Source organism: Ogataea polymorpha (genome assembly GCF_001664045.1).
Source record: "Ogataea polymorpha strain NCYC 495 leu1.1 chromosome Unknown OGAPOscaffold_5, whole genome shotgun sequence".
Taxonomy (NCBI): domain Eukaryota; kingdom Fungi; phylum Ascomycota; class Pichiomycetes; order Pichiales; family Pichiaceae; genus Ogataea; species Ogataea polymorpha.
Window position 1 is genome coordinate 301,127 of NW_017264702.1, and position 17,483 is coordinate 318,609.

At 46.0% G+C, this 17,483-nt stretch overlaps 8 protein-coding genes and 1 non-coding gene across 9 annotated transcripts; 4 read left to right on the forward strand and 5 right to left on the reverse strand.

Annotated features, from left to right (window-relative positions):
• Window positions 1–22: 22 nt before the first annotated feature.
• OGAPODRAFT_9060 (uncharacterized protein) lies at window positions 23–4,836 on the forward strand (the record flags this gene model as incomplete). Its single annotated transcript, XM_018356976.1, has 2 exons — window positions 23–163; window positions 199–4,836. The coding sequence occupies 2 exons, from the start codon at window positions 23–25 to the stop codon at window positions 4,834–4,836; spliced, it is 4,779 nt and encodes a 1,592-aa protein (XP_018209753.1).
• Window positions 121–8,921, reverse strand: OGAPODRAFT_89035 (uncharacterized protein). Its single transcript, XM_018356926.1, has 3 exons — window positions 8,602–8,921; window positions 199–8,560; window positions 121–163 (listed from the first exon to the last, which is right to left on the reverse strand). Exons 1-2 carry the CDS (start codon window positions 8,735–8,737, stop codon window positions 4,908–4,910), a joined length of 3,789 nt encoding a protein of 1,262 aa, XP_018209754.1. The 5' UTR covers window positions 8,738–8,921; the 3' UTR covers window positions 121–163; window positions 199–4,907.
• Window positions 8,922–9,169: 248 nt separating this feature from the next.
• Window positions 9,170–9,250, reverse strand: OGAPODRAFT_t57. Its single transcript has one exon. It is a non-coding gene; the product is annotated as a tRNA-Leu (tRNA).
• A 323-nt stretch (window positions 9,251–9,573) lies between these two features.
• Window positions 9,574–11,453, reverse strand: OGAPODRAFT_94659 (uncharacterized protein; the record flags this gene model as incomplete). Its single annotated transcript, XM_018357589.1, has 1 exon — window positions 9,574–11,453. One exon carries the CDS (start codon window positions 11,451–11,453, stop codon window positions 10,827–10,829), a length of 627 nt encoding a protein of 208 aa, XP_018209755.1. The 3' UTR covers window positions 9,574–10,826.
• OGAPODRAFT_16780 (uncharacterized protein) lies at window positions 9,575–11,448 on the forward strand. The gene has a single exon (XM_018354664.1). The coding sequence runs from the start codon at window positions 9,702–9,704 to the stop codon at window positions 10,800–10,802; it is 1,101 nt and encodes a 366-aa protein (XP_018209756.1). The 5' UTR covers window positions 9,575–9,701; the 3' UTR covers window positions 10,803–11,448.
• A 73-nt stretch (window positions 11,454–11,526) lies between the features above and the next one.
• OGAPODRAFT_16781 (uncharacterized protein) lies at window positions 11,527–12,553 on the reverse strand. The gene has a single exon (XM_018354665.1). It carries the CDS (start codon window positions 12,493–12,495, stop codon window positions 11,587–11,589), a length of 909 nt encoding a protein of 302 aa, XP_018209757.1. The 5' UTR covers window positions 12,496–12,553; the 3' UTR covers window positions 11,527–11,586.
• A 462-nt stretch (window positions 12,554–13,015) lies between these two features.
• OGAPODRAFT_16782 (uncharacterized protein) lies at window positions 13,016–13,871 on the forward strand. The gene has a single exon (XM_018354666.1). The coding sequence runs from the start codon at window positions 13,036–13,038 to the stop codon at window positions 13,843–13,845; it is 810 nt and encodes a 269-aa protein (XP_018209758.1). The 5' UTR covers window positions 13,016–13,035; the 3' UTR covers window positions 13,846–13,871.
• Window positions 13,872–13,878: 7 nt separating this feature from the next.
• OGAPODRAFT_94662 (uncharacterized protein) lies at window positions 13,879–16,118 on the forward strand (the record flags this gene model as incomplete). Its single annotated transcript, XM_018357590.1, has 2 exons — window positions 13,879–16,066; window positions 16,108–16,118. 2 exons carry the CDS (start codon window positions 13,879–13,881, stop codon window positions 16,116–16,118), a joined length of 2,199 nt encoding a protein of 732 aa, XP_018209759.1.
• OGAPODRAFT_94663 (uncharacterized protein) lies at window positions 16,119–17,430 on the reverse strand (the record flags this gene model as incomplete). The annotated part of the gene is made up of 1 exon (XM_018357591.1): window positions 16,119–17,430. One exon carries the CDS (start codon window positions 17,428–17,430, stop codon window positions 16,162–16,164), a length of 1,269 nt encoding a protein of 422 aa, XP_018209760.1. The 3' UTR covers window positions 16,119–16,161.
• Between the last annotated feature and the right edge of the window lie 53 nt (window positions 17,431–17,483).

A 17,483-nucleotide genomic window follows, 5' to 3' on the forward strand; every position in this document is an offset into this window, starting at 1 on the left:
AATCATCAGATCAGACGAGACTATGTCATCCAAGAAAAACTCGTCGAACGGCAAGTCATCGGCCAGTGAGCTGAGGGCGCAATTCAAGGACCTCCAGCAACGGCTTGGAAAAAACTCTGACTCTGCGACAATCGACACGGATTCAGCTACGAGAGGGAGGAAAGTAAGTATCACGTTCCCCTCCAACTAACCATGTAGCGTGATAGTTTAGGTCTTGGGGCACAATCGCTTTCTGAACGGCGTCCGCTATCGGGGAATGATTTTCTAAGTGACCTGAGTGACGGCCTTTTGGTGGAATCTCGTCGACTCAACCATGAAAACACACAATTAAAAGCACAATTATCTGATTTACAAGATAAGTACACCCAAACTTCCCAGCAACTACACAATTTGCAAGTGTTGAACAAGAAACTGAGCGAAAAGGAGGAGGATTCCAGTGAACGAATTTGGGAACTCGAATCACAACTCAGCGATCTGCGAGACAACTCAGTGAAGCTACAGCAGATGTACGAGAAAACGAGCAAGGACAAGTCTTCAAGAGATGTAGAGCTGGAAAGCTTAAGGGCGCAGCTTGAGCTTTATCAGGAAAAGCAAATGGTTCTGGAAAAGGAGACCACAGCTAAACTATCGCAGTTGAATGCTACGATAAAAGAGCTGAAAGAACGCAATTCCGATTTGAACGATGAAAACGACGAGTTGCACCAGAAAGTGCACAAGTTGTCTGTATCAGAGAATAAACGATTAGACGTACCTCCTGCTAATGACGAGAACGCTGAATATGAAAAGTACGACGAGTCGTTGTTGCTCGACCCTTCGCTGTCTCCAATTCGTGAAATATCTCAAAACACAATGCTTGAGTCTGACACGGCCAGTCTACAAAAAGCGCAAAAGACGATTGCCAAGCTGAAACAGGATCTGGCCAAGCTGAAGGCGGAGAAGGATGAGCTGAAGAGAAAGCAGACCAAATCACCGAAAAAATCGACCAGACGTCAATCTGTCGCCGAAAGCGATGAATGGGATGACTTCGACAAAAGCATTGCCGCAAATACCACAGCCAGGGACTCGGAATATTCTAATTTACAGATGCTTGAAGACGAGCTGGGAAATCTTTCGGACGAATACGATGAGATGGAAACTTCGCAAATAAAATACCTGGAAAAATATGCTTCCAAGCATGGACTAAAGCTTGTGCCTGAATCTGGCGACAAGACATCTGACAGATCCATAATTGAGGCCTCTACAGGATACGACATCGTTGCTTTGCCTAATGACGCCAATGTGCACTCTCCAATTGAGCAGCTGAAACAAAGGTGCCATGAGCTTGATATGGTGCCGCTCAAAACAAGAGAGTACGAAGAGCTGGTGAAGAGATCAAATTACGACACTATCGACACGGACAAGCTGGCCAACGTTGGTCTTACAGTTCTTCCTTTGCTTGAGTTCAAAGCACTTGAAGGGAAAGCCAATAAGTTCGAGACTGCAGAGGCTGAAATCAAACAACTTCAAGATCAGCTGGAAAACCCAGGTGCACAATTTATTCACAAAAAGGCCAATGATTTGGGGCTAGCGTCTATTCCTGCTGAAGAGTTTGAAAAGCTAAAGGCTGCATTGAACACCAAAACCATTGAGCTGAATACAGTGCAAGAAAAATTAAGACAGGTTGAAAAGAGATTGGAGACCCAAGTCACGTCACTGGAACAGTTGCAAAGTGGAGCAAAAAACCACAACATGGATCTTTTGCCGGCTGCGGAACACAGAGAGCTGCTTGCAAAGGTCAAGGAACAGCAACAAGATATCGAAGTATTCAAGGGAGCTCTCAAGGCTGCAGAGGACAAGCTTGCCTCTCCAGACGTTTCATATATCAAGGAGATGGCAGCAAAGAAAAATCTGGTCATCTTGACGGTTGAGGAAAACGAAGCGCTCAAAGCTGTGAGCACTCCTGTGAATAGTCCTGTGAAACGGAACATTGACTCTGGAAGTCCAATCAAACGCCCTGCTACTCTGGCGACTGACGGAACTGTCGAGATTGCTGCTGCAGCTTTACGTTCGCTTCAACAAACCGTGGAAAATCCAACCCTTCCATATTTGAGCAGCAAGCTTTCCAACTTGGGCTATAAGGCTCTGTCCATCAATGAGTACGAACTGCTTGTAGCAAAATCTTCTTCCAGTGGGGTTAACGTTTCTCCGCGCAAGCAAAGGGCCCTTGAGTCGGCTGAGACAGTTGAGTCTCTGAAAAGACGGTGTGCGGAACGAGGCTTGGTTGTTTTGTCTAAATCGTCCTATGAAAGCATTCTTGTGTCCTCAAAAAGATCGCTTACCCCGGTCGAGCTGCTTGAAAGAGTTGACAAGTCGGGCATGGTTGCTCTCAAAAAGAAAGACTATCAGGAGCTTTTGGAAACTGTTGGTTCTCTTGGCCCTCAGTTTGAGGAACCAGTGAAGCAAATGAAAAGAGCTGGCCCTCAGCACATTGGGGCTCATCTCAATGAGCTTAAACTGCTTGCCGATCAGCAAGCTAAAGTTTCTGCGTCTTATGACTCGCCGCCTGTTTCGTTCCTTATGCAAAAAGCAAGGGATGCGGGTTACAAACTATTGAGTGAAAAAGAGTACAAAGAGCGGAAAGTTGAACCATCTCCTGAAGAATGCCGTGAGATTCTTGAAAAGCATAACCTTGTGCTGCTTGATCCAGAGGAGCATAAGGAGCTTTTGTTGCTGAAAAATAGTGCCGAGCATCCCTCCAAGGATTTTGTCTCCAAGCTTGCTGCTGCTGCTGGACTGAGCGTTATGGAGACAGTGGAGGCAAAGAGACTCTCCAATCCTTCAAAGTCACAAGTTGTACAATTGGCCAAACAATACTCTCTGGTGATGCTGGATAAGCAGGAGCATGAAAAATTGCATCAGGAGCTAAAGAAGTCGAAAGATGCAGTTAGCGAGCGTAACCAACAGGTGGCAAAACTCGACTCTCAAGTCAAGCAGCTGCAAGATCGGATTAACAGGCCGACAGTCGAGTTTCTGCAGAGTGCTGCTGCCAGGCTTAACTTTGTCTTGGTGGCTAAGAATGAAAATGACAAAAAGGAAAACCAGCTGAAAGTCATCTCAAAGCTCGAACAAGAAGTGTCCAAATTGAAGTCACAGGTGTCAAAATTGTCAGCAAAGCTCAAGGAGACAGAAACTAGTGATTTCGCGAGATCGCAAGCTGCCAAATTTGATCTTGTAGTCATGACTGTCTCTGAGAAAAAGCAAAAGGACGATGAGCTCGGCCATTGCCAAAAGCAGTTGAGTGAAAAGTCCAGGGTCCTGCAGACGGTCCAGAAGCAAGTGCAGGAGCTGACAAAACAACTGACCGCGACTAGAAAAGAGCTAGACTTGGAGAAACAGGTCTCTCCTTCTCTCGAGGTGGCCAAGTCAGTTGTGACCAAAAGTGGACTACTCTGCTTGTCGAAAGAAGAGGTGGACCATCTTTCGCAAGCTAAACCGCGCGAAACTGTCTATGTGGATGCTCCAAGTGAACCTGTCGACTCCAAAGATCGCACAATGAAAGAAGAAGAGTTGAAGGAGCATGCCTCCAAACTGGGATTTGTGCTTGTTCCTGTTGGACAGAAGAGACAAACCCAAAGATTGGACGTGCACAAGCTCAAAGAACTTGCCAAATTACACGGCTTGGAGACCATAGAAGCTTCCAAACTGCGGAAACTTGAGGAGAATAGCAAGATCGATCTTCCAAGGCTTCATGCGTCCGCCAGATCTTTGGGTATGACCGTGGTTGATCCTAAAGCAGCTCCAAAAAGAGCTGACCTGAGCCAAGCAGCAAGCAAACTGGGTTTGAAACTCATGAGTTCATCAGAAATCGAAGCACTGAGGAAAAGGCCGATCACTTCTAAGGATCTCGCTGCCAAAGCTGCCGAACTTAAGCTCAAGCTTGTGCCTGAGAACGAACAAGGAAACTTGAAGAATCCCGTTCTTGATAGCGATCTCAAACAGATATGCAAATCGAAAGGATATATGCTCATTCCAGAGTCCAAATTCGTGGCTACTACAGTTTCGAGGACAGTTGATGAGTCCAACATCGTCGTCGTTCCTTCCACCTACTACAATAAACTAATCAGAAGCCACGCCTGGTACAAAAACCATAAGACAGAAGTTGATGAAAGTGAGAAGCCCGCCACGACTGTTTTGGAAGAGGACGAGCCAAGTGTCTTGTCTGCAGACGTTATAAAGCAAAGTCAGCCTAGCATTTCAATGAACCACTTAGCTAGACACGCTACTACGTCTACTGATCAGACAACGGCCACTTCCAAGTTCACCGACCAGGAAATGATTGCCGCAATTACTCAAACAATCATTGGAGAATATCTTTATAAATACTACAGAAAGCTCGGTCCGCTGTCTTCTCTCTCTGAAGCCAGACACGAAAGATACTTCTGGATTCACCCTTACAGCCTTACGCTTTACTGGTCTGCTGCCAATCCTATCCTTGGTGATCCTTCCGAAAACAAGATCCGGGCCCTGGCAATTAGTAGAGTCGAGTCCGTTGAGGACAACAATCCACTACCTCCTGGATTGTACCACAAAAGCATTCTTGTTCACTCTGTGGACAGGACGATCAAGATCACCTGTCCGACCCAAAAGCGACACAGAATTTGGTTCAACTCGCTAAGATATTTGATCGACAGGAGTGTCGATGAAAACATAAACCAAGACCCAGAAAACCAATACGAGGTTTCTTACGCATTAGACGACCGCGTGGAAAACGAAAGAAATGGACATGGGCAGCCGCCATCAAGAAGCTTGACGACGAAAGGACTGTTTGGCAGCATCATGCCTGCCAAAAAGGACTAACATGGTTGGATATTTGCTAGCTGAAAAAGGTATTGGGACTCATTAAACGAAGGTAGCGTAGAAATAAGACATCACTCCCTCTTCACGGCAGAGAAAGGATTCAATGTTCTCACGGTCAAACAAGGCAGCGCCATTCCCACTTCAGACCGCAGCAGAATGGGCACTTGCTTGAGTTCTCTGATCTCTTGGATGTAACTATCATTCTCGACTCTGATGATACAGTCGCAAAGATATGGCGCAAGAGCAGGATCGTAGTCAACCGGACTCTCTGTCGATAACGATGCCATCGCAGTGGAAAGACTTGTCTGTGGGTCGGAAACATTTCTCTCCAGAGTTCCAATTGGCGAAGTTTCGGGAACGCTCTTCACAGAACTTGAGACTGGTTTCTGAGCAGTGGTGTTCTGAGTAGGGACTGTGACCTTCGGAGGCTTGATATTCAGTTCCTCTAGTTTTTTGGCTAGTTCAGCAGAAATAAGGCCTCCATTCTCCAAGGCCAGTTTACTCTGAGATTTGGCTGCAGTACTAGATGGCGAGCGATACTTGTTCTTGATCGACGACCTGTAAGAGAGCGGCTCCTTTTCGTCGTCCGGAATATACGTTGCTGAATCGACACCTGGCTCCCAGTGCAACTCTAGCACGCGAGCGGATTTGTCGAACTCGGCCTTTTGCAATGGAAGTTGATCGCCGTGAACACGTTTTTCAATGCCGAATTCTGGAAGCAGAACATCGAATGAAGACTCATAAACTTGGATGACAGTTCCCATCGTTAATATTTGGCCAGATTCAGAGCTCATTTCATTGATTGTCTGGCAGAGAAGCAAATGGATAGCCTGCTCCTGTGCAGCTTTGGCACAATCCTTCTTAAAGTTACAATAATCGCTGTTCATCTTGAGTGAGTCCAAGGTTTCCTTGTAGTTATGAATATCGTCATTGAGAACAGCTTTCAACTGTCTGTGGACAATGATGTCTGAATACCTTCTCAATGGTGCAGTGAAATGCGTGTAAACTGGTAGATTGAAAAGATAATGATTTAAACTGTCTGCATCTGTTTTGCCAGCAATAACATATTTTCCCCTTGGCATGGATTTGATCAAAATAGTTTCAATAGCAGACCGTTTGATCGGATCCTCAATACTGAGTAAGGAGTTCTGGAATGAAGCAGCATTCGTAGTGTCGAGACTTACACCCAGATGGGCTGCCTTCTTGTTGTAGTTCTCGAATTTTGTAAGTGTTGGAATCGAGTACTTTCTCAGAAAGGCTCTGTCTCCTAGAATTGCATGGATTCTTTGCGCAACGGCAGCATTGACATTGTGGAAAATCTCGTCAATCACCGTTGCTGATGGGTAACTATCGAAAATGTTCAAAGACAATCTCACGTTTTCGTCGTCAAGTTTGTCGAGCAATGGCAAAACTGGCTCAATTTTCAGTTCGGGGTTGTTCAGTCGTCTTCTTCTCAGCCCTTCAGCAATCAATGCCAGTGTTGAAATGTATCCAGAAGTTGCATTGATGCCTTCACTTGTTTGGCTAAGAGTTTTGTTAATGATCTCATCCATGGTAGAGTAGTCCACTTCCTGCTTAGGAGTCACCACTGACTCTCCCATCCAAACTCCATCAATATCAAAAGTGGTGGAGTCAATTTCAAAGACAACCGAAACAGCCAAGCTGCTCTTGTTCTCTTTGAAAGAAATTCGATCGTTGACTTTTCCAGGAAACAGATGGACCGTTTTTTGGGGTAAAAACACAGAATGGGACCGTTTCTTTGATCGTTTGTCCAACCCAGATCCTTGCTTGATGAAGTGTGTAATGTCGACAATGTGGATACCCAATTCGATCTTGGTTTCCGAAAGGACCTTGACATGAAGAGCGTGATCACAGAAAGAGCCTGTCTGTGTGAAGGCAATCACATACTCGTCCTTGAAATTTCTTCTATGCTCATCTTCCAGAGCTGCAGTCACATCCGGCAGCTCAGCAACGTACTTGTCTTCATCCTCTGGATACTCATCGCAGAGAAAATTATTGTCTCTAAGAATTGAATCGATCTCGACCTCTGGGTCATTCATAGGTCCTAATTGTGCCACCAGTGTTCCAAATGGATGCAATGAGGTTATTGGCCATCTTTTGATGGATGCAATAAACACTTGATCCGCATATTTCTCGTGGTTCTGAACAAAGTCTTTTGGTACTTGCTCAGTGGGAATAGCAATGAGAGGAACTTTCTTGTCTGTGGGCTTGAACCAGACTATCTTTGGCCTGGAATTGTTAGATTGCTTTTGATCATCTTTATCTTTATTGTCTCTTTCCTTGGCGGCCTGAGATGGTCTCAAAAGCCCCAAAGTACCAGAGAAAAGCTGACCAGGAATCCTGTCTACAACAGCGACCACATGACCGGCATATAAAGGTTTGCAGTCGTCGCTGATTTCCTCTTCCTCCACCAGCAACAGGGACTGCCCTTCGACTTCTACATCGTCGTTCTTCTTCTGGGTGGGCCGTTGCTTCAAAGATCCTCTTCTGTTCAAAGACCCGGATCCACGGCTGACACCTGAAGAGGATTGAGTTGACGGTGGGGTTTCCGTTGTAGCTGTGTCTGCTAGTGCGCTTGAGGATGCCGAAGACGAGTAGCTGGTGCTTGCGTCGTTGTGGAAATCGTCTGTAATGTCTGTGGATGCAACAATATTATCCTTTCTTCTCTTTTTTTCCTCCTTTTCCCGTTTAGAAGACCACACCTCGTCGACAACAAGAAGCTCAACAGCAACCAAGTCGCCTTCTAGAGCTCTATTTCTGTCCTTGGAGCCGCAAATGAAAATGTCGGCATCTAGCAATCCATCTGTGGAAACATATGCATCCGACCTATTCTTCTTGTTCACCCTAAGAACACCTGTGACCAGCCTTCCCTCACTAATCAGCTCTGGAAGAGAGCTTTGAGGAAGATAAGGAGCAAAAAGAGATTTTCTTTGCTGGCCATTTTGGGACTGGTTGAACTGTGCCAGTGAAGACACAGAACCACCGTATGAAGACCTCGCTCTGTGTCCCGGTGTGAATGGAGAATCAAATCCCGATATTGGTTGCTGGGATGGTATCGGTTGTTGCTGCTTTCTCCAGTTGCCATTGATGTCAGACGGAGCAGTTCTAAAACCATAATTACCGGACTGGCGTCTTTCATGGCCAAAGTTAACTGGAGGAGGCATCAATGTTTGGGAGTTATCTCTTGGAGGAAACTGGAAGGATCTCTGAGGGGACATGTTCGATTTGGACCTGTGATGACCACTTTGCACTTGGTAGTTGTCGTCATCATTGTCTGGAGGGAATTTGAAAGAAGGAAGGGAAGAATCGGTTTTCAATGGCTGTCCAGACCGTTGAGCCTGGGCCTCTGCGGCTGCTCGCTTGGCTTCTGAGACCCCGAGAGAATGCCTCCTGGTGTGGCCAAGAGCCTGTTGTCGGGTATCTTGTTTGTTGTAGATTTGCTGGGTGCCAGGTGCAACAGATGATTGGGCTCTTCTGTGACCTCGGACAGTGTGGAATTGTTCCTGTTCGTGATTAACGTTTCCAGAGGCCCTCCTATTGTGCCTTGGGGTGTTGGAAGGTGGGGGCATGGCCGACACGCCCGGAAAACTGTAGCCAGGTTGAGCATAGCTCGTCTGCTGGGTGAATTGCTGTTGTTGCTGAAGTATCTGCTGTTGCTGAGCCTGAACAATTTCAAGCTGACGCTGCAAATTAAATTGTTCCACTGAAGGGCGAGTTAGTAATTAAAATGCACTGTATACTTACGCATCAATGTAGTGAGCTCGCTGGGAGAGCGTCTGTGAGCCACATGGATGGTTCTTGGTTTGTTTCCGGACGTCTGAATAGTTGTAAAGGGGTGCTCCGGATGGTTTATATCCGGCACGTTGTGATTGGAACCCATTTCCAGGTGAAACAAGGAATTCGCAGTCAGCGATACTATTAATTCTAATAGCCAAAGAACGCAATCTGGAATACACAGTACGTCAATGGCACTGGGGCAAGAGTTATTCAGCTATAACTAACCAGTATTTGCACAGGATTTGCAAACAATATTGGTGAGCTGAAAGACTGACTCAAAAATGCACTAGAAAAAAAATAGTAATTATGACAAACCCTTAATTTAAAGTGGCTGCTGGGCTAGATCTACAAACTTCAATTGCGTACCAAAAATAATTACATGGAGTAAGTGGAGTATTGAGACAGTTCATAATCTACAGGATGCATGTCGCGAAGGTTGATAGCTGGCTTATACGAAAGAGCCGGACATGCTGCATTGTCGAAAGCTATTTTTGGACTATTGCTGCCACAGGAGAGAAAGCGGTTGAAAAAAAAATGTGGGCTAAGAGGTTCGAACTCTTGCATCTTTCGATATCACGGCCTAAACGTGACGCCTTAACCACTCGGCCAAACCCACAAGACAATGTTGAATTGGGTGCTTTGACGAAAATACTATGTCTTTGTGATTAGGAGCATCAATAAGTCACTTTTTAAATATGCTATATAAATAACAAAGTTAGTTCTGTGCCCTCCTTAGCTTCGGATCCTGTTCACGGCGCAGCCCGGTGAATTCTCGATCTTGAGATGGCATTTTAAAACTATACTTTTTGCACAGCCTAGAAACTCAAGTAAATATTTTTCACAATTTTTCAGTTCCAATGGGTCGTTCTAGCTTTGTTGTTTGGACCGCTGCCACAGCAATAGCAACCACCGTTGTTGTGGAGGCACTTCATTTTTATTTCTCCAAGTCCAAAAATCCGGTTTTGGGGCCTACAACCAATGAAATAGTTTCTGCGATCCCAGATTTCTCAGAAGAACTTATTAGAGAGCAGCTTGCAAGAAACTATGCATTTCTTGGTGAAGACGGAATGCGGAAAGTTCGCGAACAGTTTGTTGTTGTTGTTGGTGCTGGTGGAGTAGGATCCAACTGTGTGACTGCCCTCGTCAGATCAGGGGTGTCAAAGATCAGGATCATTGATTTTGATCAGGTCAGCTTGTCTTCCCTTAATAGACATGCAGTTGCCACCGGAAGGGACGTGGGCACTCCAAAGGTGAACTGCCTGCGAAGACATTTGCTCCAGATTGCGCCTTGGTGCCAGATCGAGGCCATCAACACTCTATTCACCATCGAGAACGCCGAGTCCCTGATTTTGAAAGGCAGTCCTTCCTATGTTGTCGACTGCATTGACAACATCGATACCAAAGTTGATTTGCTGACCTTCTGCTACGAAAAGAATGTGCCGGTGATTTCTTCGATGGGAGCTGCTTGCAAAAGTGACTCCACAAGAGTGAACATTGCGGATATTTCTGCTTCCGACGAAGATCCTTTGGCACGTTCTGTTAGACGCAGACTGAAGAAAAAAGGAATCATTAAGGGCATTCCTTGTGTCTTCTCGAGTGAGAAGCCAGACCCTCGTAAAGCAAGCCTGCTCCCTCTTCCCGATGAAGAGTTTGAAAAAGGTCATGTGGACGAGTTAAGTGCGTTGCAAAATTTCCGAGTGCGGATCTTACCGGTTTTGGGCACGATGCCCGCCATGTTTGGTCTGACTATCGCAACATACCTTGTTACCACCGTGTCTGGTTATCCTGTGGAGCCAATTGAGGGTAAAAACCGAATCAAAGTGTACGACGGCATCTTGCAAAGCTTGGCAGGACAGCAGGCCAGACTTGGGCAAAAAGATCAAAGGGTGCAAATTGCTATGAGTGATGTCAACTACATCCTAGAAGAGGTTTTCCGTGGGAAGTCGCCTATTAGTGGATATTCGACGAGATTAGCGCTTTCTAGATGGAAAAGAGACGAGCCACTCTCGCTGCAAAACGTGGTGATCATGACGAAAGAGGAACAAAAAATACACGAGGATAGAGTTCTTCTTGGTGGCGAGAAGTTGGAAGACGTCTACCCGAAAGAAGTGCTCGACTTAGTGGCGAAAAGATTTGAAGAGGAAAAATACTACTCCAAGTTCCGTTGAACCCATCAATATTTATATGTACACTTAAAAGAACCATCTTTGGCCCTTCGAGGGTGGCTTGCCGAATTTCGGATTTAATGCTGCAGGATCGTGATTGATGTTTTTTCCCAGGTTCTTCAGACCGTCCGAGGTGAGCGTCTTTCTGATACCTTGTTCTCCAACACTTTGTCTGGCGGCACTGGTGATCTTTCCAACGTTGAATCCCATCTTTCTCAGCTTCGACACAACTGCTGGGGTAATTGCGGCGGTGATTGGTAGACGGATAAATATCAAGGATTTGTGTATAGCGTACGCAACGGCAAATTCAGTCCACAAGGTGGAATATCCTGACTCGCTTGATTTCCCCGTCTCTTGGTCGGAATTCACTGGATCGCCCTTTCGCCAGCCAATCCATCTGAGAAACTGGTCTTGGTACTCTTTGATTGCCTCCTCTCCAGCAGAATGTACCATCAGAAAGGTGATGGGCAGGTCGATACAGCTCAAAGCAAAGTACACCCCGAGAGCAGAGTATCCGTACTCCTGCATAAGCAATTTAATTCCCTTAGGCTTTTTCGCGCCAGGTATCTGAGTGGAGTTGGGGCGCTTAGAGCGGAAACCTATCCACGAGGCTCTGTTAAATCCGGATCTAATTCCAATTCTGAATGCGAACATCGTCAAGCTCGAAATCTAAAAAATCTGGAAAGATTCAAGAAAGTTTAAATAAAATCCATAAATATTTGTCTAGAGCAACTGTGTCTTAAATTAATGTATTATTTATGCTCATGTATAAAGAATGCAAAACCTCTCAGAATTTGGCCTTCTTTTCTCTTCCAACAGTGCACTTGATCAATCCGTTTGGATGCGGAGATGGATAGAACAACTCGTTGTCGTTCTCCAGACCCTTCCAACTAAGATCTATTAGGAAGTAGTGCTTGTTAGGCAGGCTGTACGAAACGTTGCTGACCAGTGGGACAAGTTTCAGAATTTCCTCACACATGTTGTACATGGTGGCCTGCACAGAAGCTGAGTTTTCTAGCGCAAACAGGCTCAAGGTGGTTTCTCTGGCGCTCTTGTATGCGGAATCAAAGAGACCTGCTCTTGCTTGCGAAATGACGTTCTGCAGCGAGCCGAGCTTCTTGGAGTCCCACTCCCAGACGGAGTCGACATCCGTAGACAAGATCCGGTCAGTGGTAGGCTTGAGCGTGGTGTAATCACACTGGTTGAACCCGTAGAACATGGAGCCGGTCGACTTTAGAACAGTCAAGTCCTTAATTCCAGACTTGAGAACAAACTCCCCAGAGCGTTTGTACTTCAGTGAGGCGGTTCTGAGCTCTTCCCCGTCTTTCAAAAACGAGTGATCATGAATTTTGCCGTTGACAGGGTACTTGGTCCATCTGTGCTGGAAAATCTCAATATCCACGCCGCTGACGTGAGAGTACTTGTTAATAAAGTGCAGACCCAGATGAGCAACAAAACCCTCGATAGGAAACACGTCAAACTTTTTAGCCTCGACAAGAATCGTATTCTTGATCGTGTCGGTTGGGACAATAGGAGCGTTGTCGGCCTTGGTGTAAGCAACGTCAAAGTTTCCAACAAGAAGAACCTTGACAGTTGCCTCCATCACCTCGTGGACCTTAGGATTCAGGGGGTCTTTCTTAACCTTGAGAAACTTAACATTGTCTTTTCCGTATGTAGACGATTGCAGGACAGCCATCTTGGTCTCAGTCTGATAAAGTGTGCGGTATTTATAGTTAAAGCAAGTGAAAGCGCAACAATAAACCTCCTACCTAATCGTCCTGCTGATTCTCGGAGGATTCCGTGATTACGTCATCGTTGCTTGCTACCGGGGGTCGGCATCGTCTGATTTGAATAGGAAGCGGAACAAGTTGAGATACGCCGTGGCAAGAGCAAGAGCGTGGCACACTCAGGGACTATTGTTGATGGCCGCCTGGCGCAGCTGATTGCCGATACGGGCTGAGCGAGCCCCGGCACCCCGAGTAAGATTGATAAATGTGCGACTAAACGAGTGCCTGAATCACGCCATCTTATCTTGTTGCATTAGCAGCAAGATCGTTCCCGCAGGCAAGACCCGGCGGGCCCCTTTGAATTTTGCTATGCGATGCCTGGAAGTGGTCAAAATGAACTGAAAATTACAAGTCATACATCCTTGCACTAAAAGGAAACCGACCTCCGCCAACCAGCGACTTGACAAATTTGATAAGATTTCCCTTGAGAAAGCTAATCTAACTACACAATGTTTGGTAAAATTGCAGAGAGACTCGCTGGCAAGAATATCCTGATTACTGGTGCATCCACTGGAATTGGATACAGTACCGCAAAGCACTTTGCTGAGGCAGGTGCAGGCAACATCAAACTGGTTTTGACTGCCCGTAGAGAAGATAAGCTGAAGGCTTTGAAAGAGGAGCTTTTGAAGACTTATCCTTCAATCAAAGTTTTCATTGGCGCCCTAGACGTTTCGAAGACCGACCAGATTTCCCCATTCCTCAAGAGTTTGCCCGAGGAGTTCTCTGAGATCGATGTCCTAGTCAACAATGCTGGTAAGGCTTTGGGTCTTGATCCTGTTGGTTCTGTTGATTCTGCCGATGTGAAGGAGATGTTTGAGACCAATGTTCTGGGAATGATTGAGCTGACGCAATTGGTCGTCCAGCAGATGAAGAAGCGCAACAAGGGTGATATCATACAGTTGGGCTCTGTTGCAGGTAGAGAGGCTTACCCTGGCGGCAGCATCTACTGTGCTACCAAGTCTGCGTTGAACTTCTTCACCAGCGCCTTGAGAAAAGAACTGATCAACACCAAGATTAGAGTCATCGAGGTCCAGCCTGGTAACGTTGCCACTGAGGAGTTTTCTCTGGTTCGGTTCAAGGGTGACAAAGAAAGAGCTGCTGCCGTTTACAAGGACACAGAGCCATTGTATGCTGATGACATTGCAGAATTGATTGTCTTTGCTGCCACTAGAAAGGAGAACACTGTTATTGCTGAGACTCTGGTTTTCGGAAACAACCAGGCCTCGCCTTTCCACATCTACCGGGGCTCTCAAAAATAAGTAGACAGTAAAAAAATATTTGTCGCAAGATTCATGTACAAAGATTCGGCGATTGAAAACGCTGTGCGGGCGGGAAATTGGCGCAACGCTCTGAGTTTGGTTTCCAAGAAAATCAAGGCGTATCCCAATAGCTCTTATTTTTATGCTCTAGAGGCCGAGATCCTGGCGTTGTCGGGGAAAAGACAGGAAGCCGAATCCAAGGCTGATCATTTATTGGAGAAACTCCCTAGTGATCCGGACGCGTTGAAACTTCTTGCAAACGTTTATGATCTATGTGAGGTGCAACAGGATGTGTTCGACAAGGTTTGCAAAAAATATCCCTCTGTGGATCTAGTTTACGAATATTTCACCTTCAGTGTGGCCAGAGGAGATATTTTGGGCATGCAGAAGGCATCAATGCTTCTAACAAGGGCCGTTGCAACTGCAAAGCAGTCTGTGGATACTCAACTGTTCAAATTCTGGGCCGCAACATGTCTGATGCTCACCTGTCGCTGCTGTACCTTGGCTGCTTCGATGCAAAAGCTGTACCCGCAATTGGGTGTCAGATTGATGGAACAGGTTGGACTTCAAACAGCACAGCACGTCTATGTTTACGTTCGTCTGCTACAGCTTGCGGGAAGAGATGATGAAAGCGTTAGGTTTATGGAAAACTTTCTTGCCAAGGAGAACGACTTGGAGCTCAAGATTATTTATTTGGAAACATTGGACAAAATGAACGAGCCAGAAGAACTTTTTAGAGCTTGCAAAAACTACCTAGTTCATCTCAATGAGGACGACTGGGATACGTGGAAGCTGCTCATAAAAGCTGCCAAAGCAACTGACAAGCTTGACGAGTGCAGAGAACTAATTACTTCCTACGCCTCCCGTAACACCAAGCTCGCGGCTGTTGAGCTTCACGAGCCTTGCGCAATTGAAGAATATTTCCATGATTACGGAGCAAAGCTTTGTTGCTTCACTGATTTGAAACCCTATGTCCCAAAAGGCATCTTCAAGGAACCATATTTGAAGAATAGATATGATGCATTTGTGGCTCTGAAGAAGCCAACACTCGACCACGTGATAAGTGCGGTCAACATCATGAAGTTCAGGGCTTTGGATTCTAGAGAAAAACAGTTCGTCGCCGATTGCTGTATGCTGTACAATAAAACAAAGTACCATCTAGAGTGTCTCGAAGAATTTGATTATTTCCCTGGATATGAATTCTTGATTCTCGCCATGGAGGCATCGATAGAACACTCAGATTTTGGCTTGGAACTGATTTATTCGTTGATTGTGATTTTGGAGGAGGCTCTAGTGAAAAACAAATACGAATTCCATTTGAAGCTCTGGCTGATGAGACTGTACACAATTGCTAATCTTCAGCCTGCTGCAGACGAGCTTTATAGGTCTCTGAAAATCAAGTTTGTTCAGCACGACACACTCTCCTATATCATCGGCACGAGACGGTCGATAGGAGCTGGTCCTTTGGTGGAGGTGGCTAGGTTTTACACCCAAAACGTTCAGAGAGAGATACCTCATATGATAATCAGCGGATTCCAAAGTACGGCTATGAACAAACTCCAAGGTTTTATGGAACTTTACAACAGGCTCAACACTTCCTTTGGCAAACTATCTACTTCTGTGGAGCTTATCAGAGCATACAGGCTCAAAGACGACCAAAAGAGCATTGAGGAACAGGTTTCTGTGCTGCGTAGTCTTCGTGATCAAGAAATTAGCGACAACAGAGACTTCAAAACATTCTGGGACTGTGGTGTTCACGAGCGTCTGGCGGAGGTGGACAGCAAACTGCCGCAGTACTATAATGGCGCTCACTTACGGCTTCTTGTGCTCAGAGAGCTTCTCATTTACGATCCTGAGTCGCGCAAGACGAACGAAAGGAAGAAGGAACTGCTGGAGCTCTATGCCAAAGTGCAGCTGTCTGAAATCGAAAAATGGAGCTTCTCGGTCCTGATCCAGCATTTCGAGAACACAGAGCCACTGCCCTTGCCTCCGAAGCCGGATACAATGCTTTCCTCGGAGTTCAACTACTACCACGCCGTGATATTCGACACCTACAAGCAAGTTGCATTTCTTAGAGGAAATACTAAGGATCTCAAGTCAATCTTGACAACGCTGCGCAATGAAAATAGAGAGTACAAATCGATGGCCAGAAAACAGCTTGAAGATGTGAGGAAAAAAGTCAAGGTATGCTTGAAAAACAATTTCAAAGAGCTTGACATCAGTGAGAACTCCATCAGCACGGCCTTCGCCAAAATGAGGCAGCATCTGGATAGCTCGATCGCATATTTGCAGGGATTATAGACTGTGTACATACTACTATTTCTTCTTCTGCCTCTCCTTAGCAGGAACGCGTCTTTCCTTGGTTCCAAAGACCAGCTTGTGAGGCCTCATAAACGACTGTAGCACCTCGTCGTCGACCTTTGCGCGCCTTTCCTGGAATTCCTTCACATATTTCTGCAACGTTTCTATGCACAGCTTCTTCATCTCGCCTGACAAAAGCTCACCAGAACGGTATTGCTCAGCAACCTTGGTAAGAAGTTCTTCGTTTTCGTTGAAGTAGGACAGGTATTGGTACGCGACATCGACATCTGGGTTTCCACCGTACTTTCTGTGCTCCTCGACGCTCACCTTGCCACCGCTGAAAGCGTATTTGTTGACCTTCTTTTGGATCTGTTTAGGAGTATCCGTCATGAAGATGGCGCTATTTTCGTCAGACGCACTCATCTTGGTTGTAGGACCTTGCAGAGCAGGGAAGAACCGCGAGTGGACCAAGGATGGCTTGCTAAATTTGAGCTTGTCCGCAACATCTCTGCAAACTCTAAAGTATGGGTCCTGGTCAATGGCACAGGGAATCAAACATGGCGTTTTCGGAGGCAGCCCGAGCACATCAGGGAAAGACGAAGGGAAGGCAGTGGCGATCTGAACAGAGGCAAAATGTAGCTTACCAATACAGTCGGCGTCTTGGAATCCAAAAACAGCTTTGGCCGTCGATGTGGTGATCTGTCTCGAGACACGAACCACCGTTTCATAGAACGCAGAATTCATATACTCAAGGTCGGAAAAAATGAATGTGTTTTCTGGCTTAAAGCCCACAGAGATGATGTCCTTGGCATTCTCTTTGGCAAACCTCTTGACATCCTCAATGGTCAGCTTCTGCTTGAACAGAAACTTCTCGTCGTCGGTCAGTTCGATGATCAACGGCACATCAAAAACGTCCTGTAACCACTTGGTGAACGTGAATGGAATCATGTGACCCAGATGCATGGAATCTGACGAAGGACCACGACCAGTGTACAAAAAGAACGGCTCGCCGTGCTCGTATAAGTCTAAAATCCTGCTGAAATCTCTCTCGGAGAAGAACAGGCCTTTTTTCAAGTAGTGATGAGGCTCATAGCCGGTCACCTGCTCAAATCTCTCCAAAGTCTCCTTTGTGATCGGCTTGGTTCCGAACTGCTTGATCAGTTTCTCGTAATCGATCCCCACAGCATGGCCATCGACAACGGCTCCTTCAACCTCCCATGGAGTGATCTTCTGCTCAGCAGACTCAATCTTCAAATTTTCGGTGCTCTCAACAAGCCCACTCATGACGAATTTTTTATTTTATTTCTACGCCAATTCGGAAAATACCATAAATTTTT